A 22939-nucleotide genomic window follows, 5' to 3' on the forward strand; every position below is an offset into this window, starting at 1 on the left:
TTCCATTTCATTTTTGTACAGTGATGATTACATTTGTAGTTCCAAATTAATGGAGTCCCATTTTAAGACAGATCAACATTGTATGATCAATAAAGTTTTACAAAACAGGTCACCGTTTACTATTTCAATTAGTCATGAGTTTAACATTCTGGGTACCTTGTACGTTTACACTGGCTCTTCATCAAATGGGATTCCTTGGCGGTTTCCCTACCACGGTCTTATTTTTACTAAAGAGTCACCAAATCAAACAATTTTCCAGCTAGTACAGTCATGCGCCGCATAACGACGGTTTGGTTAATGAAGTATTGCATATACGACAGTGATCCCATCTGCTTATAATGGAACTGAAAACTTCCTATCCCTTAGTAATGTCAGAGCCATTGTAATGTGTGCAAGGCATTACTGCTTTGTGCCATCTCAGCCTATCGATAGTTGTGCTGTTGGCTAGAAATACCTGGGGGTGCTAATCTGGTCCCCTGAGCTTCCCATAAACATCGCCCTTTTTAAACGAGTGTTACCTCTGGACCTTCCCTGGTGGTTTTATTATGATTGTAAGATGCCCTTCAGGTGGTAACCATTAGGAAACTTTGAAGGAAAAAAACAGTTTGTTCCTTACGGACTGGAGCTACAGGTGGTTCCCCACAGCACAGCGAGGTGGTGAGTAGGCAGCACATGGGCTAGGGTTCTGTGGGCTCACTCTCTCTTGGTAAATTTAAAACATAAGAGGGGGAATTCAAAGTGCGGGAGAATTAAAAAAGTGAGTAGTCCAAATGGTCAGTTATCTAAATCAACCAAGATCTCTAAAACAAAGCAGCCTCCGTGTGGGAGGCGACCTGGCTCTTTACCCAGTTGTGTGCACGGTGATGTGTGCATTCCAGATAGCCTTCCTGGAGGTGGATGCTCTTTGAGGTGGTTGCCTCTGCAATTGGAGCCTAAGTCAGGCACCTGCATTACAAAACGAAAAGCCAACTGTCAGGACTTAAACTGCAATTACTCGTGAATTTGTGGTGATGCTGGTGTAAACAAACCTGCCGCTGCCAGTCGTATAAAAGTACAGTACAGGGAATATAGTCAATAATATTGTAATAACTGTGTGTGCTGCCAGATTTTTCGGGGAGATCACTTCGTAAGGTGTGTAAATGTTTAATCACTATGTTGTACGCCTGAAATGAATATAACATTGTATGTCAACTATAATCGAAACGTAAATTTTAAAAAATATAGCACACACAATTAGAGTAGTGAGCTGCACCATCTAGGTTTGTGCAGTACACTCTACGAAGTTCGCACAATGACAAAATTGCTTAACAATGCATTTGTCAGAGCAGTATCCCTGATGTTAAGTGACACAGGACTGTATTTTAATAATCAAATTAGGTATCTGACACTTGTGCCAAAATTCAGCATTAATGTGCCTTAGTACACCCAATTGACTGGGCCTAAATGTCAGATTACCAACAGCCATTTCTGGTATTTCTAAGTGGTTTAGATAAAGATGTTGCCAAGTCGTTGGTGCATAAGTCTGGGAAGTATGGCAGCATATGAGGGCAACCTTGGAAAGTAAATACTTTTTGGAAATGGGAAGTATTTTAGGTTATATAATTTAAAACTGAAGAGACTTTCACTAATCTTAACTGCCCAATTTTGGGGCATTTCACTTTCCAGAATGCAAAAGCACCATGCAGTGACTATTTTGGAAGCCCTTCTACCATGTTTCCCCGAAAATAAGACCTAGCCAGACCATCAGCTCTAATGGGTCTTTTGGAGCAAAAATTAATATAAGACCCGGTATTATATTATTATATTATATTATATTATATTATATTATATTATATTATATTATAATATTATAAAGACCAGGTCTTATATTATATTAAAATAAGACCGGGTTTTCTATTAATTTTTGTTCCAAAAGGCGCATTAGAGCTGATCGTCCAGTTAGGTCTTATTTTCGGGGAAACACAGTAGCATTGCTTTAATTTCTTTATTCACTCTGACGGGTCATTTCAAAGCCAGTCGTTTCCCTTTGTACACCAAGTCTAATGCATATAGTAGTGATTGCCATAATGTCACCTTGGTTAATTTTTAATTGCCTTTTCAGATGTATCTTTGAGCTTTATTCCATTTTACCTGTACGGTATATGAGATAATCCAAATTGGGAATTTCTTATCTCTGGCATTTCTCTATTGCTTGTTTTTCAGCCTTTAAGATGGAGTTATGTTCAAATTGTTTCCCTTCACAATCTTAACTCTTAGTGAGTTTATTTGCAGCAAGTCTCTGTTGTGTCACATGATTTGAACACTCTTTCAGCCTTTGAAAGTTCCAATTAGAATAATAATTGGGTGCTTTCACCATCTAGACTTTTGCTGGGCTCTCAACAAAACTTCCCAGGGGCTAAACATGGGAGTTTATTGACCTATGTAGAATGTGGTTAAAAATTAGAATGTCATGAGTGAACATTCTAATTTTTATTGTAGAAGGAAGCTTTCCTTTTCCTCCAGTTCAGCTCTGTTACCTCCAGAAGTAGTTATCTGCTCTGTTTCCTTTCCTCAGCATAATTTGACCTTTGGAGAGCCAAAGTAGTAGTTTTCTTTATACCTACATCTCTGGAAAGATAAAACCTGTTGTCCAGTTGAAACTGGAAACACCTGTCTCTTATTTAGAAGAATTTAGGATATCATGGCTACCAAAATATTTTCTAATTTTGATTATAAAATATAGGGAAAAAATCCAAAATAATTAAAAGATTATGTTTTTGTATACCTTTCTCCTACATAATTTTCATTCGTCTGGCTTAAAGTCTGATTTCGAATTCGATGACTCTTAGGGTTTTGTTTGTTTGTTTGTTTGTTTTGTTTTGTTTTATTGCCCCGGGTCATTTCTAGGGGTTTCTTAAAGATTAAACTGAGTTAGGTATAAGTTGTGTGGGTCTTCCCACAGGTAGGATGGAACCTACCTCCACGTAAGTGGATCTGGCAAAACATGGTGGTTTAGTAAATCCACTAACAGGCCAAAATAAACTGTTTCCCTACTCCCCCACTCTCTAGCACCAATATACACAAGATCTATGGGCTGACGTATGTGTAATGATGGACGGTTTAGAGTGGGAAGGAAGAAGGGAATTAAGGCCTTGCCTGGGAGGACAAAATTATGAAATGTCTGTATGAATCTACAGAGGATAACTTCAAGTTTTATTTCCCTAGGTGTGAAAATTGGACTTCCTCCCTGAATCCTTTTTGGGAGGAGATCAGGAATCAGTATGAGACTGTTTAGTTACATTCCCTAGCAAGCCTGAAACCAGTGAATTCTGCCTCATTTATATTTTAGTGTCTGATACCCAACTTTCCAATATAACTTGATTTTCACAGGGAAAGTGATCTAATTGTATCATTTTATGGTCATTTTTATTTTAATTGCAGCCAGAGCTAACCTTTTGCTTCCCTGAATTTATTCACTTGTTTATTCATTTGACATTTATTAGGGTCACTGTCTGGTACGAAGATATACATAGATGTGGGTTGTGTCCTGAAGAGGCCAGAGAGGATTCTCACTTGGGCGTGGGGTGAGGGAGGTGCACACAGATAACTGTGGTGCATGATAGTAGATGCTAAATGCTTGAGATGAGTGCATTTAAAGCACCATGAGGATCAGAAGGTAAAGAGATGTTTGCAGCTCAGCAGGTCAACAGCACACTATGTTATTAGACATATTTGACAGGAAATGAAATTTTTCAATCAGATAGAAGGCTATAGACAATAATATAACAAAAGTGTGTGCCTGTACCCAGATTTGTTAGTTCTTAACATTTTGCAATGTTTGCTTCTAATTTTTTAAAAGAAATACATTGACACTCTCCCTGTGAACTTCTATTAACCTGTCTTTCTCCCCCTTTCTTCCTCAGAGGCATTTGTTTTCCCCATAGGTGTGTGTGTATGTATTCATAAAACAATATATGTATTCACAAACAAAATATGCCATACGTATATATACATATATATATCTTTTCACATAAATGGTAGCATGCTGTATATATTGTTCTGCAATTGGCTTTGTTTGCTTAACATAATGTATTCAAGATTCATCCATGTTGTTGCATGTACCTGTATTTCCTTCATTGTCATAGTATTGTATCCTTTGGATATATCACAACTTTTAATTCTTCTACTATTGACATTTAAGGTACTCCCAGCATTTTGCTATTACAATAATTCTGCATTAAACATTCCTGAACATAACTCCTTGTTATACTCTCCTGGATGAGAGACCTTCGAGGATATATACTTAGAAGTGATATTGCTGGCTCATGCGGTATATTTATCTATAGCTTAATTACGGATTGCCAAATTTCTGTCCAACGTGATTATACTAGTTTCCACCACTACCAGCATTATATCAAAGTCCCCATTACTCTACATCCTCACTTATATTTAGAGGTCTCATACTTAATAAATTTTGCCAACCTGAGGAGTGTGAAATGTTATCTCATTGCTATTTTAATTTGCCTTTCATTGATTTCTTGTGAGGTTGAGCATCTTTTCATGTATTTGTCGGCCATTTGGCTTTCCTCCTTTGTGAATTGGCTAGTATATTATTTGCTCCTTTGTGTGTGCCTGTGTGTATGTGTGTTTTTTCCAGTTTGTAGCAATTTGTATATATTTGGGATTATAATCCTTTAATAGTAATACACTATGTGAACATTTTCTTCCTCCTTGTACTTATTCTTCCTCCATCTTTTTTGGTGTAATTATCGTGTAGTTTTAAATGCAAATGGAAAGAATTGTTTTTTGTCTTTATGTTTAGTGCTTTTGGTGTCTTATTTAAGAAATTTCAAGATATGCTATATCGTCTTCTTAAAGTCTATTTTTATTATTAAAATTTTTACCTTTTGCATTTGTGTCTTAATACACCTGTAATTGGTATTTGTGTCTATATAAGGACCCATAAGTCTTAAGGACAAGTGATGTAACGTATAGGAAAGTCAGACAATATTAATGTGTAAAGAATTTTTTAACTTGTATTCTGTGCAACTTTGGAATAAGATTAGGAGGTCCCAAATGTGTGGTTTTCCTCTGAGACTGGTCTTCTCCATGATGGGAAAATATCAGAAATTAGTCCTGCTTTGGATTTTAATACATGTTGGTTTCCTTAAACTAAGAACAGCAGTGCATTCTATAAACCCACCTTTAAGGAGTCACTGTACAAAATTCTAGGATAACATCATTATAACTTTTTCATGTCAAGATTAATTTTCCTAATTTCCTTCCGTTAATTCTTACATTACCTAAAACAGAATAAGTGCTCAAACGTTAGTCACGGTTGTGCTCACCCCACTTCTTTCTCTCCCTCCAACCCATACACTCTCCCACACAACCCATACACATTTTCTCTCCCACACAACCCATACACATTTTTGAAGGGCCATTGCCTGGCAAATAGATGAATTCTTCGCTGTATGCTGTTTGTTTATGGGATTGGAGAAAAACTGGAAAGGTGACAATGAATATAATGTGAAAAATAATTTCTTTTTTCATTTTAAAAAGATTTATTTGTAATAACTATCTTTAATAACTCTATATTTCCCCTGGGGAATGCACAAGTATAGATATTGCTAGCTTTAACATTGATTAAAAAGATACAGTCTTTATACTAATACAAAAGGATTACGAGTCTTCCCACCCTAAAACTCTGTGCTTTACTGTAAAGAATTCTCACTGATTTGAACCAAGACTCTGGAGCACTCGGCTCAGAGGAGTTTGTGACAGCAGACTAAAATCAGTAGATTTCCTCTCTTCTCAATTAGGCAACTGAAAACAGGAACTGTAGTTCTAAATATTAGAAGCAAAGTCTACATATTAGAAAAATAAAGAGAAGGAATGTAACAAACTGCTTCAAAATACATGCCTGAGGTGAGAAACAGCTTGTACTTTCATGCAATGGCAGCTTCCAGATGAAATCTTCTTCAGTTTTTAATCTTTGGGTTTGTATTTTGCTGATCTTTCCCTCCGGTCTTTGATTTGGTCCTTCTTCTTGGTAAGAATCTCTTCCATGTTTCCATAAGCTGTTGTTTGTTGGCATTTCTTCTCTGATTCCCTTTCAGCCATGCTCAGCTGCCCTGAACCCTGCGTAGGTGGTGCTCGGATGTTGACAAACTCTCCTCCAGGGACTTCTGGTTTTCTGTCTTGTCGTTAAGAGTCTTCTGAAACTCACTCTTTAAAGCAGCAACTGTGTTTTCCAAGTCACTCAAATCTTGGGCGTTTATAAAATCCTTTTGATTTCCTTGATCCAGCTGTAAATCCTGCAGTGCTCTTTCTAGTTTTGTCTTCTCATCCAGTGCATTTGTAGCCTGTATTTCAGTGGTCTTCAGCCTTGACTTCAATGTCTCGTTCTCTTCGTGGAGTCTTAAAATTTCCTCGTGTAGGAGTTCTGCTGTTCCATCTTCGTTAAGTGGAGCAAGTTCTGGCTTTATGATATCTATGGTGGGCTTTTTATTTGAAGATGTAAATCCTGATGTTTCAAATTCTGCAACTTGTTCTAATAATTCTGTTTTCAGTTCAGAGAAATGTGTTTGTAGCTTGAGGTGCCAGCGCTCAGCTTGTGAGAAAAGCTGCCGCAGTAACAGGTTGGTGCAGGCCGTGTTGATGGGCTCAGCCTCCAGCTGGCTGTGCACACAGCCTGTAACCTGTTCAGGACTTTAGAGACGTCATCTGTGGTGAAGCTCTCCTCCACCAGCCTGCTCTCCTTGAGGTCTTGGAAGCAGGAATCTACAGTCCTGGGTCTCAAACCTCTTTTTGAACAAGCAAAACACATATAATTAATAACTTCATTTTGATGTTGCTCACTTAGGCCCAGCTCTGCCATGGATGGGGCAGGCGGCAGGCAGCAGCCTATAGCAGCCAGAGAGGCCCGGAGGAGCCTTGCTAAATAAACCTGGGATCGCCCTTGAAAAAGAATTTTTAACAGAAAGATCTTTTCCTTGAATAACTAATTCAAAACTGTACTTCATCCTGTTAGTTTAGAGAATATAAATTATTCCTTAGCACCACACCAGGCTTGAAAATAACATTGCTTTGTATTTTGCTAATGTTGTAACTCACTGTGTTTTTAAACTCAAAGCTGGTGGTATACGTTCACTTTTGTGCTTGTATTTCGTGAGTTGTTTGATCTGTGCATGTGTGCATCTAATTCTGAAGAAGCTACTGAAGAAGAATGAAATTCTCCAAACTTAAAACTGAATCTACCCCTTCTGTGAATAGTAGTTGGCTCCACACTTGTCTTTTTAGGATGAACCTATAGTCTCTGAATGCCCGTATTACTAATTTGCACTACTTCTTAATGGTACAATTTTTGCCTTGTATTATATTTTTTTGTGTAACTCACTACTCCTAAACGGTACTAGATTATAAATTCCTATTCATCTTGGTATTTCTGAAGCATCTAGCTCAGTGTCTGATACTGTAAATGCTTAGGAAATGTTTGTTGAATGAATACTTGTTACGTTTTATTATCATTAATAGCTACTAATAGCTACAGCTTTTATTATTAGTACTACAATTTCCAAAGTGCTTTTCACGTATGATTACATTTAATAATTGTGGCAGCCCTATGATGCGGATAGTATGTTAATATCCCCATTTTATAAGTGAGAAAATCAAGCATATTAAGTTAAATAATTTTTCCAGGCCCAATAGCAAGGTGACAATTCCAGAACTCCAATTTATCCTCTTCCTTTCCTGCTCTTAACAGCAACAAGCACAAGAACCACAACAAAGGCAATAAAACTTGAACCATTAGCCTAAAGCTGTGTTGAATGTTTTACAGAATAATCCCAAGCCCAATTCTCTGACTACAAATCCCAAACTTAATTCTAGTTGATATTGTCACAGCTACCATTAGCAACAATTTCAAAGGTTGAAATTGGTAAAGATAAGAGTGTACATTCAAACCAAACCAAAAAAAAAAAAAGCATGTAACCGATGCTTCCAATGCTTTAGGTATGAATCACCTGGGTAGGTGTGATTCCTTAGACTATGGTAAAGAACTGTTGTCAGATTCTAACTGATTTGGTTGTAATCACGCAGGGCCCTTAATAACACTTGTTTGTTTGTTTTCATTCGAAAAGTACTTTTCTTGGTTATGGTTATTCAGATTCGCTTGGGAGTGAGGATGTATGGGACTGTTGAAAGCAGATATAGTTCACGTTCTTTCTAATGCCTCCTGTCCTCCATAGGCCATCATTTTGTGTAACTGGGCTATATAGCCGATGTGGGAGAGACACTGCCAGAGAATTGGGTGGATATCTTCCACTTGTCTTTCATTATTTCTCACTAAGGCTTAACTACTATTAGATCCATCTGTTACATGTAACCTCACAGGGGATGCAGAATAGAGAAATAGAGTGGTCCCCAGAAATTTATGCAATATCCAATCTTTAATAGAGTTTCAATGACAGAGGGTGGTCGTGGTTGGGATGCACAATTAATGTTTCATTGTAAATGGCTAAAAATCCTCCGTAAAGAAACTGCTGACAGGTTGTCTCCTTAAGCCAGATCTTATAGTCTCCAGATTTCTGTCTTCACTTTTAGAAAGAACACATTTCTCTTTCTCCTCTACACACCCCTTCTTCTCATCTTTTTCATCTTCTTTTCTATTTTTATGCACTTGTGCTTCGTTTATTTGCTTCCCTAAGTATTTCTTTCAGGAAGGCTCTTGATGAATCTCATCCCTTGGTTAGATTAGACTCATTTACCTGTTTTCATAAAATGGTTAGTTGTGCCTCCGAAACCTTTGTAGTCACCTCTTCCAGCTGTTAGCCTAAATGGTCCTTAGGGAGACCAGAAGCAATGAACCTGGAATAACCACATTTGACTTCTGTGAGCCCTCTTGAGAATTTAGTAATTACTTAATGGATTGAATTGGTGACATATACTATTCCAGATAACACCCTGGGTTGCATTAAATTAACCTTCACAAATGGGTATTTATTGGTGTACTCTTAAAAGACTACATGTCTTGGCTGTAATTGCCCTTCCATGCTTCTCCATGCTGATAGGTATTTGTACTGAGTGAAAAATTTTCTCAAATTAGAGCCTGGGTGGTAGTTCTAGCCATTTAGTGATGTGTGTCATTGTGTTCAGCACATTGAGCATAAATCCTGTCTTGTAAACAGCAGGGAGACTAATGAGGTTTGCCCACATTCTGGTATCATTACCAGGAATTCCAACAGAGAAAGAGAAGGCTTAGAAAAGAAGTACACAAAACAGAATTTTGGAACTCTTGATGATCCGAATTAAGGCGAGATATTGTCTAACATTTAGTATAGCCATGTGTATACAAATATGGGTAACCTACGTTTAGCTAAAAAAGAAATCAAACATTTTGCTTTTAATGAACTCTTGCAAAGTCACTAATTTAGTTCTACTGAGAGCTAATGAGGGGCTTATTTATGAGTGTCTCTAATTGTGAGTGGTACAAAGGGGACAGCTATTGAAATAATTCAGCTGTTAAAATGATAGCATACTTTTTGCTTTCTTGGAACGCCTCATCATTTCAGCCAACTGAAGTTTCACGCTAGTTTTAATCTTACAATTTTTGGAGTGATTCTGTGGTTATTTTTATAGACAAGTGACATATGAACACACCAACTCTTTTGCAAGAAGCCTTTCAAATGTGTGTGTTTTTTTAAGGTTTATTTCAGATCTTTATTTTTATTGTTACTGTTAAATAACTTGTGTGTTTGGTAATGTCACACCAAGGGATCCCAAGAATGTCCTTATAATTGCCAACGAGTAGTCCACAGAAATCCGCTAATGACTCTCCTTATATAAGTGCGTGATTAGCAGTGTCATTAAGATCCACTGGAAATCAACAATTTTATGTTTGCTAAAGACTTACTGTACTAGAAATGAGAGGAGTAACGCCCAAGAGAACTCTTCCTTTAAATCTTAGCTAAAAGTGATTTTAATACTTGGTAATAGTGGTGCAAAGAAGAGGTTTGTTGGTCCTTTTCTTCTAAACCATTTCGGCAGCTGCCTAAGCTCATGAAAACCACGGTGGGTCGGGTAAACTTTGGAGAGGGAACTTGTCAGAAGCTTAGGCTTTTCACTTGAGTCTAATAGAGACTTAGCACTTTGCAGGTCAGTGCCACTGCTATTTGTCTCTGCCCTAAGAGCTCTGGAGTTCTTCACATCAAAACCACATCTTGCTGAGCGGAGATCAAACGTAGGAAGGTAAGGATTCTGCCAGTGATTTATCATGCCAGGGAGAGTGATCAGGCCATATGGGGCCATTGCAAATGAAGTTGACATTCCGGCAGTTTCTCATACAGGTCTCACATGTAGTTATAGCTAGTTTTTCTTGTAGAGGAATTCCGGGTCAAGTGGCAGCTTTCAGTGGCATTTCTTAGGAAGACTTACCTCCAACATGAGGTTCATTTCAAAACTAAGTCCAAGATTTTTCTAATATTTTATTTAAATGACAAATAGGAATTTCTTGACCCAATGTTTGAAGCTTAATTTGGGCTTTTCATTTGATGTCTCCTTTTCTTCTTTCTCCTTTTCCAGGAGGATGCCTATTGAAAAAAAAAAAAGAAAGAAAAAGAAAAATTAAGGTCCTTTGAGGTCTACAAAAAAACCTTTCTTCCTAAATATTAAATGTGACTTTGATGAAATTGACTATATAAGCTATGCACAATTAGGCTTATTAGTTCATTATTACATTTTATTAACTCAGGGGCTTTCGGAATTAATTACTACTAGATATTACAATTCAGTACCTGGGGTAGGAAAAGGAGACACATAGACCTTTTTGTGTATTTGTAAGAGCAAAGAGGAAGAATTTAATCATTTAAGTCCAAAATAGGTATAATTATGTTTGAAAGCATTCGCTAGGATTTGCATCAAGGGCAAATTTTTAATTTAATGGAAAAAATTAATCCCTCTAATTAACTATTTATTTACATGAACAGATACGTGAAAATGATTGTGCTACAAAAATTCAGCTTGCTCTTTGTTTACTGTCAGAAGCAAGTGTTTAGCCTCCTGTGGAGAAATCACTTATTTATTGGTTCAAAGGCCTCTTCAACTTTGGAATATGCTCTGGGATGTTTCAGGCCCTCTGCAGGAGTTGCTTGCTTTGTAACATAAATGAAAGATGATATTGGCATTTAAATGAAGTAGTCCATGACATTAACTTTTGATTTAACTGAAGATACCTGTTGTCCCTTTTGTGTTTTGCTTTTTCTTTTATTAATGAGATTACCATAAATGGAATTAATTACATAAATGGAATGGGCTTTGGCGGTTAGAACTAGATCTCATCCTGTAGTCAAAATTCACTTGATTTCCCGAGGTATCAGTTTATCTGTTTATAAACTGGGAATTATTCTGATTGATGAAGTACGTCAACTCTGCAGGGAGCAAATTTAAGTATAATAATGAAATGGAATTTCTCCTAGTTTACACTTGGCATCCTTTGAACAGGTACAACATCCATGAAAATCTGGGAGGGTTGTAGATAAAATATACCGGCATCTAGTTAAATTTGAATTTTAGGTAAATAACTAATACTTTTTAAATATAAGTATGCCCCATGATTTGCCAGTGATTTGGGACATACTTATACTGAAATTTAATTCATTGTTTTTCTGAAATTCATATTTAACTGGGTGTCCTGTATTTTTACTTGTTAAAACTGGCAAACCTAAACCGATTACACAGTTTGTGATTTTTATCTATGACCAGCAAATAAACATCATTTTAGTGTAAAATTAATTGACAATGAAATAGACCAAAGGAATCCTTTAAAATTGTTGCACTTGAATCATGAAGAATGTAGTAGACTTTTTTTAAGTCCTAGCCATACTACTGAATAAATAAGTCAACTAGGACCATTGTAAAGACAGCTTAATCTCCTAAATGAATTGCTCCAACCTTTTAATTCAAAATCATACAAACAAAAACATTGAGATAAGCTGGGTGCTTTTTCAAATGGGGACCCCTGTGGCTTTGAAAATAAACACTTCAGCCTCCTCCTCCTCCCTCCCCCCCCAACACCCACACCCACACTCAGTAGCCTTTCTGATGTCTTCCATTTGCAAATGAACAGGCTGAATTCTGAGAAAGACAGAAGACTAATTAAACCTAGGAAGATAGGCAAAAGAACATTTGTTTCTAAGCAGAAGACCAAAAAAAAAAAAAAAAAAAAAAAAGTTACATTCTGTTTTCTCAAGACTGACAAGGGCATGAAAGCCCTTTCGCTGAGTTTCCTCTTCTCAAAGCACATATCCCACACCACTGCTCAAACCCTCTCAGAGCTAGGCCATCGTAGTATGTTTGAACCAGCCTGCGTTAGCCTGTCTTCATGGCAGTCAGAAAAGGGTAGCAGTCAGAAATGCCTGCAGACGAGTTAATGGGTTAGAAGGCCTTCACCATCTTTACCTTCTGGCCCCATTCTTTTGCCCTGTGTGTCTCTGATAGTTTGGCAGACAGGTCTTGGTGACTAGCTATAGAGAGAAGAATAAATGAATGAATAAGCAAACAAATGCAGAAAGAGGAGTGACTAGTTTTGTAAGAGCAGTAATAAATTGCCTTGAATTGGTTGTTTACATTCAGAATCAGAACCAGTTAAGTTTGAATGCACACCATACCAGGCTTTTCAGTAATACAATACCTTATTTAATCCTTACGGCCACTAGGTGAGGTGGTTTTATTACCTTATTCTACAGATGAGAAAATTGAGCCACAGAAAGTTTAAATGACACCTTTAGGTCACACCATCTAGTAATCTTTATACACATGTCAGTTCGACCCATGAAGAAATTACATCAGAGCAACGGGGAGGCAGAATTTGATTTTAGAGCAGCTTTGCCCACTTGTGTGGTTAGAGAAGACCCAGCGACCTCCATGAGATTCACACCAAGTCATATGACTAAGAGAGACTGGGAAAATTAGACTGTTTTGTCTGTGTAGAGATATCCTGCCACAAGGCTTGGAATCCTGAATCAAATGGAACACTAGATCTGCCCTAATCTGTATCACAGGTCCCTGGAATCACCCCAGAGTCCTTTAATCTGAATCATTGTGGGAACAAGGCCAGGCCCCCCACCTTACCTCACCTCCCAGTTCATTTGTCCCCTGAAAGGCTGGCCAAACTGAACTGTCCTCCGGGGAACATGACTAATGACCTTTTGTCTCTGTACTTTCTCATCAGTGTCCTTTCACTTTCAGAAACAGACCTTGAGGTTAGACGGATATGTGAGAAGCTGGGTGGACCTTTGTTACCCAACTGCTAATGTCCTAACTTACTTATGTTTACGACATCAACGCAATTTGTGTCATCATTGCATGTTAGTGTAATGTGTTGGGCATATAACATTTATCTTACAATACTCTGGCACAGTCACTTTAGATTAGTATTTTAAAGTTGTCTTAAAATGTTACCTCTAGTTTCTCTTTCTTTTGACCTTGTGCTATCTGCATACTTTGTAAGTCCAGTTTGCCGTCTATTTTCTGGTGAATTATTTTCTTTTTTTCCTTCCTTTCAGCCTATGACCCACGATAAGTGGGATTCGGTTCATACAGTCTTGGGTCCATTATTTAAAACTGTTAATTGATTTTAAATTAGAATTAATAAATTAGTCCTTGTCAAAGCAAACTTTGTAAAACCATGCTTTTTGCCAGTAAAAGATTACACCTTTTGAGCAAAGGCCGTGTCTCTATAATATCAAAACATTGACTTTAAAGTGAAAAATGCAATCAATCATCTAGGTGTTTTCCTATACAATGCCATTTGGGTGTTTTTTCACTTTTTAGCCAGATGTTTTGGCGTGAAGCCGAGTGAAGAATGGAAGTCAACAGAACTGCTTTTGCTCTGACTACCTAGATATTTCAATATGAGGGCTCTCCCCCCACCACCCAGAAGTGATCTGATCATTTGCTTCATTATTTTACTTTATATAGTGACCTCTTAATTAGAAGTAAAATAAGGTGGGGATTTTTTCATTAAAAATACTTGTCTTAACCTTTGATCATAATCTTCAATTATATTCTGCTTTGCAGAGTAGCATACTGAGGTGGTCATCGATACAAGTTTTTATAACAAGATAAATTTAATCTTATTTAGTTAAATGATAGGGCTGTCTGTTCTTTGTTGTCCATAAATCTCTTTAAAGTACATCCGTAGAAACAATGGAGCAATCATGTAAAAGGAGGTAAGTAACATGTAACAAGTCCTTAAACTACATCTTGATACTGATTAATTAAAACTCATTGAACTGTTTCCTATAAATAGATCAGCTGGTTATTGATTTGCTATCTGGTGCTCCCCTTGGAAGAACCAAAAGCAGTTTAGTGGCAAGGTGGGTAAAATTCAACTCTCCAAGGCACAATTTACTACAGGGTTTATTACAAATCATTTGAAGCATTTACTATTAAAATAACAGAACATTTTATTACTGAAATAAAACATGGCAGCTTTGTCAAAGATTCATTGAGGATAGGAAATTATTTACACTTAACTCCCATTAATGCCTGCTGCTTTGAGAATTCCTCAGGGGGTTAGATTCCCCAATTAGAAAATTCATGGCAACCTCTATATAGTCATGGCCCCTTTGTTATAGGCCAAACAGTGTGGTAAGTCTGATTTGTCCTCAGTTATCTTCTGGCTGCAAAAGTGGCCAAGTGATGTGGCTTGGCTTGTATGGCAAAGCTTCATTGTTTTGAATGTTTATGTAAATAACTTGTGATTTATAAAGCAACTTAAAGCAACTTTTAGATGAATCGGATCCCTGTTGACAGCCAATCTGAATCCCTTATTCCATCTTCACTTCTTTCTCCAGTGCTGTGATTTATCAAATCTTTTGAGCACCGACTGCATGTTAGAATGTGGGAGAAATCAAATGAAGCCAGGAGATGGTCAAGGAAATTAGGAAAGGGAGAAATAGGGAAGGGAGAAACGTCCGTTTTGGCCAGCTAAGCCTGAGGCACATTCACCTTTTATTTCCTTAATTGTACAACAGCCCTGCAAGGTAGATAGGCTTGCTTGTTGTTATTTTTTCCTTCCTTTTTTTTCCTTTTCCCTGTTTTTACAGAGAAGGAAACAAAGCTCAAGAGAGTTTGAGAGTCTAAGATCCTTCAGGATTACACAAGTGGAAAATGGCAGACTGATATTTAAATGGAGATTTTTCAACTCTAGTACCATTCTAATTTGTTCTATAAGGACAATAAAGGAATACATGCAAGATTAATCACCTCAGTCCATTTCTCTACTTTGTTCTTATTTCTCTACTTTGTTTCACATACACAGACACAACCATTGTAACATTTAACCTTCATGATGGAATAAATTAAGCAACTTCAGTCTCTACACTTGTCTTGGGGAGAATAGAGTTGCATTTTACTTTATTATCCTGATGGTCTCTTTTGAAAACAAACAAACAAACAAAAAGTGTAAACCAGCCCAAACACCTTGCATTGGCTTTCCAAAAGCCTGCCTTTCTGATCTTTACTGTTTTAATCCAGAGACACAACCATATACTCCATTCATACTTCAGACCACCTCTCTTGGACACTGAGATGGCGATTCTTTTCAGGTTTGGGAAGGGACACGTCTGTTTGACAGAAAGCTTTTGTTGCAGTGCAATATTATCCTTGTTAGAGTTCTTAAAAGCATTGCACCAGGAAAGGAATAAAATTTTTGAGATGGAGAAATATATGACATTTCCTGCCCAGGTGCCCAGAATCTAAGATGCTATGAAATATTTATGGAAGGAAATTGTACTCACAGATTTTTTTTTTCAAATACCTGTGTGGAGTGTCCTAATAAAGTGCCATTATGAATTTTTATTTTAATTCCCTTAGCTGGGAGAAGTAACTGTGAGCCAAACATCTGTGACCATTTTATAAAGATTTTGGCATTTGATGCCCTTTTCCTATTTAGCCTTGGATACCTAGATTCTACAGAGAAAGGAACATATGAAAAAGGAATCACTTTGATGCAGTGCAGTTGTGACCAGCTCCTAAATCAGTCAAGGTTGGCCAGTCATTCCCCCTTTCCTCTGCTAATCCAAAACCAACCCTCCTGTGGGAAGTCGTTAGGATAGGGATTGGTTTTGAAGCCCCTTCCTGGACCCTCAAATACAGCCCTGTGGTTGTAAGAGCCCCAAACTGTTCTTTAATACGCGTAGGAAAATGATTTCCTATCTGAGGATCACAGTCTTCTGGCTGCTGTCTGTCCTCTGGCAGAAGTTCCTGTCAGAGCACCTGGCGACACTGCAGCACATGCCCCAAGACGTCACCTCTGTGCAGAATCACATTAGGAATGTAAATCACCACGGTTTCCCTAACACATTGTGCTTTCAAGAAAGGAAATGAAAAATTATTTTGCGGTCACCTGTGTTGATTGTGCTGAAGTAAGAAGGGACTCATGTGAAATTCCTGGTGCTGAATAATTTTTAGGAGGCATTGTGAAAGAGATGCAGGGAGGAGTACTCGTAGTCCCTGGCCAGCCATTAAATCTGTTTTCTAAAGGAGCATTAGCAGAAATTAAATTTAGGAAAAAGCCCTGGGATAGGAATCAGGATATGGGGGTTCCAATCCTTATTCTGCCACTAATAGGGTGTGACCTCAGGCAAGTCACTGGATTTGTCACAAGTTTATTTATATAACACTTTCCATTTGCACAGATTATATCTAAGGCCCCTTCCAGCTCTGTGAATCTATTTCTTCTTAATCAAAGTGGCCTCCACTATATTTAGACCAAGAAAAAGTTATTCATTTACTTGTGCATTTTAAAATAGTGCTTTAATAAGCCTTGGCTCTTAAAAGTATATCTTGACATACTCCATAGTTTCACAACAAGAAACTAAAACCAGTTTCTTGGGGGAGGTGAGAGGTTTCCAGTTGTTCTTGGTGATTGCATAGGTTTTTAAATGTTTGATGTAGGACTCTTCCATCTAAATTTCACTTTTTCAAATGATGTCTTTCTAGTACATTAGTTACGTGTTCAAATACTAGACATAATTGGAAAAGGAGGCAGTCATTTTTAAACCTGGAGGACGGAGTCTGCTATAGGCACAGAGATATGCTATTCAAATAGTTACGTAGGAAACATCAGTATGCACGTAGAGAAGGAGCAAGACAAACCTAGTGTCACAGAACTTCTGATAAACTTTCTTATTGAGCGCCCACTGGTGGCCACGTGTTCTATTGCCAGCACCTCAGATACACAGAGTATTAGAACTAGAAGTCTTCAGGAATGACATCTTTCATTCAACTGGTAGGAACTTTATAAAGTGCCAGGTTCAAAGCATTCGAAAGTTCAATTGGGAAGTATTGTGATCAATTATCAATGTCTGCCAAAGGGCTGGACAGAAGGTTTGTATCACAAGTGCCATAGATTAGCTCGTCTTCCGTTACCAACTCTGGTTCTCTTACGGACAAAGAAACTGAGGGCTGGGGAAGCTGGGAGACTTGCAGAATATTTAGTGAGAAACCAAGACTAGAACACAAGCACTTTACCTCCTCTTCCTGTAAGGCACGTTTGGTTCTCTGGTTGGATTTCTCTGAGGCGCACAGATTACCTGTCTAGTGTTTTATAAAATTGGAATATAAAATATATCATCTTTGGAGCATATTCATAGTAGGTATTTAATGAAAGCTTTGAACATTGTGACCACATTATATTATTGGAGCTCTTACTGTGTTGGTTTTCCCCACTGCAGTGCTAAATACTTATTTCAAGGGCTGGGGCTGATTTTTATTTATTTGCTGTATCCCTCAGTGCATAGCATACTTCCTAACATATAATAGGTGCACAGGAAATGATTGTGAATAAAGGAAGAATTAATGACTTCAAGGGAGATAGAACAAAGATGCCAACTGCCTCCCCTTTTACATGTAACTCTCCACTTTTCATCTTTCCCCTCTCTTTTCAGTTCTTCTCTTTCTCCCAATAATCAGTGTTGTGAGTCACTCACTAGCTTTAGAACACCTTTTTAGAAGATAATATTTCTTGCATTTCCTTTCTTCACAAAAATGAAAGGTGACATGTCTTCATTATAAAGAAATGGCCTCAGCAACTTCTGGAAAAACTCTCGTGGTTAATCAGTTACTTTTAATATAAATATATATGCTTAATGCTGAATTACATTGTAAAACTCCCAGGCTGATTTATGGTCTCAGTCTGCCTTAATTAACATCGATTCTAGGGGAATAGTAAATGGGAATGGCCTTCTCAATTGAGGTTGAACAATGAACTCTCTGGGTGTTGTCCAATTTGTTACATGATTTACATGAAGCAAGCCCTTCCTTTCCCGGGGTTATCCCTTTTTCATCTGGTGTTTAGGACGGGTTATATATAATCCATAGATAGGAACATTTGCTGTCAAATACTTTTGATGATTTAGAGCTAGGCCACAAAATGGTCACTATTAATAAAGAAGGAGAAAAAAACCTAATCTGAGGCTTTGCAGGGATTCCAGGTTCTTGCTATGTGTCATCGCTTGTCCAGTCTGTGGCGTTTTTACGAAGTGGCCATAATGAAAGTCAGATTAAATGCACAGGATATATACATTTAATCAACAGCCATTGGAGTCTGTGGTACTGGAAGAGTTATAAGAGCCCCGTGAATGCAAATTTATTGCAAAAGAATCCAAGGGGTGGGGGAATGAATGTCTGCTGAATGGTACTACCTGACACGGGACACCAAAAAACTTTCCAGAGTGAGTGATTTAAGTGTAAGGTTTGGCTTGTAAAGCTGCCAGCTGCTTGGTTTCAAAACTTGAAACATTTCCAAAACATTGGATGAGGCACTTTATATGTGCACTAGAGTAAATACTCTGGTTTTACTGCCAATTTAAATGTGCTCAGTTTACAGTAATGAGCTTGTATAGGCATTACCTTGTTTATAGAAAGTGGAACAGGAAGAAATGAACATTAACCATTACCAGTAGCAATTCCCATTGCCTTCTACCACAACACTGATGGCAAGTATAGTTTCTTCCAATGTGGGAATATGTCACAACTGACATTGGTGTGTACTTGGCTTTAATGCGATGTTGCTTCAACAGAGTACCAAATGCTGTCTGTAATCCAGTGTGATTCAGTCAGGGCTGCTCAGACCAGTTGGCTGTTTCTACTATTTTTCCTAAAACAGATGTCAACAGCATTCTCAGATATGGGAATCGTGGGACAGTAAAAATGTAGTTACCCTGATTACATGTGATTGAGTTTGTTTTAGCCAAGTCTGTTTTCTACAAGTGAATCAGTCATGGGAGTCATTTATTTTCTCTTACAAAGTTATTTGGGTGTGTTTTGATGCTTTACATGGAAGCAGTGGCCTTTGTCTTTTGGGATGACTGGCACAGGAGCCTTTTAATCCTTTTATACTCCGGGGATCATATACTGGAGACAGGCAGACACATTTAGCCCGAAAGACATAATTTGCTCAGCCTGGAAAAGAGAGAGTATATAGAAATTTAAGGAGACGCTAGCAAGCACAATGCCTAGAAGAGAGTAGGCACTCAGGAAAAACTATTGGAAGAGATAAAAATAGAAGGGAAGAGGGCGTTAATAGGAAGAGGCCATGGAAACCCGTATCTTAGGAGACACAGCCTCATCAGCTCAGCTGTGTTTAGACTAGACTTTGTAAAACAGAAAAGTCCCTACCAATTGCCAGGGACTCCTTGTCATTATTTCTGCATTGCTTTGCATGGATTCTGAGAACCTTTTGGCCCAGGTACACATACTTACGAATCTCAGGATTATGCTAGCCGAGGAATACTACACTCCCCCCCACCCCCAGTGTACTTCCTTCTCTATTGTGTGGGAGACTAGCAAAAGGCTGAAATTGACCAAAACCAAGAGCGTGATGCATGTCTGCAAACAGGATTCTGATGGCATAAGTCTATGGCTATCAAACTGGTTTCAAGCCACAGGCTATGTGTGCTTTCTGGCTAGTCTTGCTTTAATGCTTTTTTTTTTATAACAGTATTTTCACGGTGGAAAACAGAAAAGAACGCTACTTATTCAGCATCGAATAGTTCAAAATACCGAACGCTCGAACTTTCCTGGGAAATGAGTGTCACCTCTTTCTGCTTTCCTTGTCACACCCTGTCCCTTCCCCTTTACCCCCACCCACCTCCTTCCACCCTTGGTTCCCTTCTCAATTCATTGTTTCTCAATATGAAATCTATAAGGCTTATTTTTCTCAGTCTCTCCTATTTTCACAGAAGGACATTTTTAAAAAGTAAACCATTTATTTTCTGACACGTTTTCAATATCCATTGTTCTTTTTAAATCTCCCCTTCCTGCATCCTCTACAGTATTTTTCACTCACTTTAATTACTACTCTTTCTAAATGTGGTTAATTTATAACACATTTAAATATTTTTTTTTCTCTTTTGTCTACCTTTCCATGACTCTGACTGACAAGTTCTATGAGTTTTTGACCTGTATACTCTGACTCTGGATTTTCATGATTTCTGGGCCCTGCTTGTTTAAAGACACCCTCCTTAGTCTGAGGTCAATGCTGTGGTAGAAGCTAGTGCTGAGAGTACAGGGCCCCTCAGCCATTGAGGCTGTTGGTAGGGCCCGGGGACTTTGAGGGGGAAGGAAAGAAGCTAAACTTTGATTTCTTCCTTCTCTGTTACAGTCCTTGAACCAGGTTATCAGATAATCTTCAGACAGGAGCTCTGACGTTAAGGAAGAGGGGCTGCTCGGGCCAGCTGAATCATTTTATTAGGGATAGAGTTTCTTCCTTCTACCTTATCCGTTCCCTACACTCCCTCATTTCTTGTTTTCCTGAAGTGTTCTTCTAACATGTCAGCTCACACCGATATCTTCCTTCTCTGCAGAGAACTCCTGCAATGCTTATCTCTACCATTCATCTTGGCACTAAATCATAGACTATCTTACATTATTTAACTTTTCTGAAAGTAATCTTGTCTTTGAAACTTGATTATAAAGCTTCAGGACAGCAGAGTACATGTCTTCTGTGGATTTTCAGTTGTACCTACGAACAACTCTATGTTTAGAGTAGGCCTTTAATAAACATTTTGCAGGTTATTTTCTGTGAAATCAGATTTCTGCTTAGCTATTCCTCTTAGTTCCAACTCACACTATCTTCTATCGACCTGTTTCGCAGAGGAGGATGCAGGAGAGAGTTTTGCAAGTCCCTGACTTTTATGAAATGGTTGCACTGCAACTAAGAGCCATAACTCTTCTTTATACTCCTTATTCAGATTATTATTTTTAAATTTGCAGAATTTAAAAGGTTAATAGTTGCTACCAAAAGTTACTGCCCAGGATTTCCACAGCTGGTGTTAAAGTAAACTATATACTCTAATGGATCCTTCTGTCATATGCAACGAGATCTTGGATGAATTAATGTGTGTGTATGTAAATATATGTATTTAAATTTAATTTTCCAATGATTTGTTAATAGTACATTGATCTTATATCCTGGGACTTTGCTAAATTTATATTTCAAGTGCTTTTGTTTTTTTTAGATTTCTTATGAATTTCCACAGATAATCATGTTGTCTGAAATTCAAGACAATATTACTTATTTTATCTTCAACCTCTTGGCCTTTCATTTCTTTTTCTTGTGTAGTATGTAGTATAATATCACATATTATTACAATATTAAATAGAAATAATGAGAGCCTTTATTATTGCATACATTAGTTTTAATGTATTGATTAATTAAAAGAACAGTGATCTGAAAATCAGGGAGCTGAAGGAAAATGCAAAGCTGATATTTTTTCTAGAAACAAATGCCGTTACCAGTTCTAGAAGGTGTAAAGTAAACCTCTATCCAACAGCAGCGGAATACACATTTTTCTCATGTTCACATGGAGCATTGAGCGAGATGGACCACATTCTGAGCCATAAGACACACTTTAAAAAATTTAAAAGAGTAGAAATTATATTAGGTTGGTGCAAAAGTAATTGCTGTTTTTGCAATTATTTTTAACCTTTTAAACCACAATTACTTTTTGTACCAACCTAATACAAAAAAATGTACTTTCAGACTGTAATGGAATTGAATTAGAAATTAATAGCTAGAAAGCTAGAAAATCCTAAAATAGTTGGAGATTAACAACAAACACATTTCTAACTGACACATGGATTAAAAAGTAAGTCTCAAGAGAAATTAAAACTATTTTGCTAAATGAAAATACAACTTATCGAAATTTGGGGGATGCCGTGAAAGCAGTATTTGGAAGGAAATTTACAGCATTGTATATATATCTATATAGCTACATATAGATATATATACATATTAGAAAATAATAAATATTTCCTAAGTTTCTGCCTTAGGAAAGATACAAACAAACAAAAAAGGAACAGTATAAACCTAAAGCAAGCAGAAGAAAAAATAATAAAAAAAGTGTAGCATAAATCAATGAAATTGAAAATAGGAAAACAATAGAGGAAATCAATGAAAACATAGGGTGGCTCTTTGAAAAGATCGATAAAATTTATAAGCATTTAGCCTGACTAATAAAGAGAAAAAGAGAAGACAAATTACAATATCAGAATTTAAGAGGGTCCATCACTACTGCTTCTATAAATATTCAAAGGATAATAAAAGGATATTAGGAACAATTCAGTGCCCACAATTTTGATAACTAATGGGCTAGTTTCTTGAGTGACACATTCTATCAGAACTTACTCAAGGAGAAGTAGATAACTTGGATAGCCCGATATTTATTAAAGAAATTGATTTGTAGCTTAAAAAAACTTTCTCAAAGATGACTCCAGCCCCAGATGCTGGTAAATTCTACCAAATATTTAAGGATGAAAATGCCACTTCTGCACAAACTCTTCCAAAAAATTGAAAAGGAGAGAATACTTACCCACTCATTTTTTGAGGACTGCAACCTAATACCTTATACCAAAACCAATGGCATTACAAAGTGGCACACATTCTTGAGATATT

At 37.4% G+C, this 22939-nt stretch overlaps 2 protein-coding genes across 2 annotated transcripts in view; one reads left to right on the top strand and one right to left on the bottom strand.

The window, feature by feature from the left end:
* ALDH1A2 (aldehyde dehydrogenase 1 family member A2) overlaps window positions 1–22939 on the top strand; it is a 90725-nt gene that overhangs the window by 5914 nt on the left and 61872 nt on the right. The window lies entirely within an intron of this gene.
* Window positions 5968–6859, bottom strand: LOC117023970 (leucine zipper transcription factor-like protein 1). The gene is given in 3 exon segments (XM_033109259.1): window positions 5968–6113; window positions 6116–6670; window positions 6673–6859. Coding segments are annotated over 3 exon segments (888 nt in total).

This window comes from Rhinolophus ferrumequinum, chromosome 6 (genome assembly GCF_004115265.2).
Source record: "Rhinolophus ferrumequinum isolate MPI-CBG mRhiFer1 chromosome 6, mRhiFer1_v1.p, whole genome shotgun sequence".
Taxonomy (NCBI): Eukaryota; Metazoa; Chordata; class Mammalia; order Chiroptera; family Rhinolophidae; genus Rhinolophus; species Rhinolophus ferrumequinum.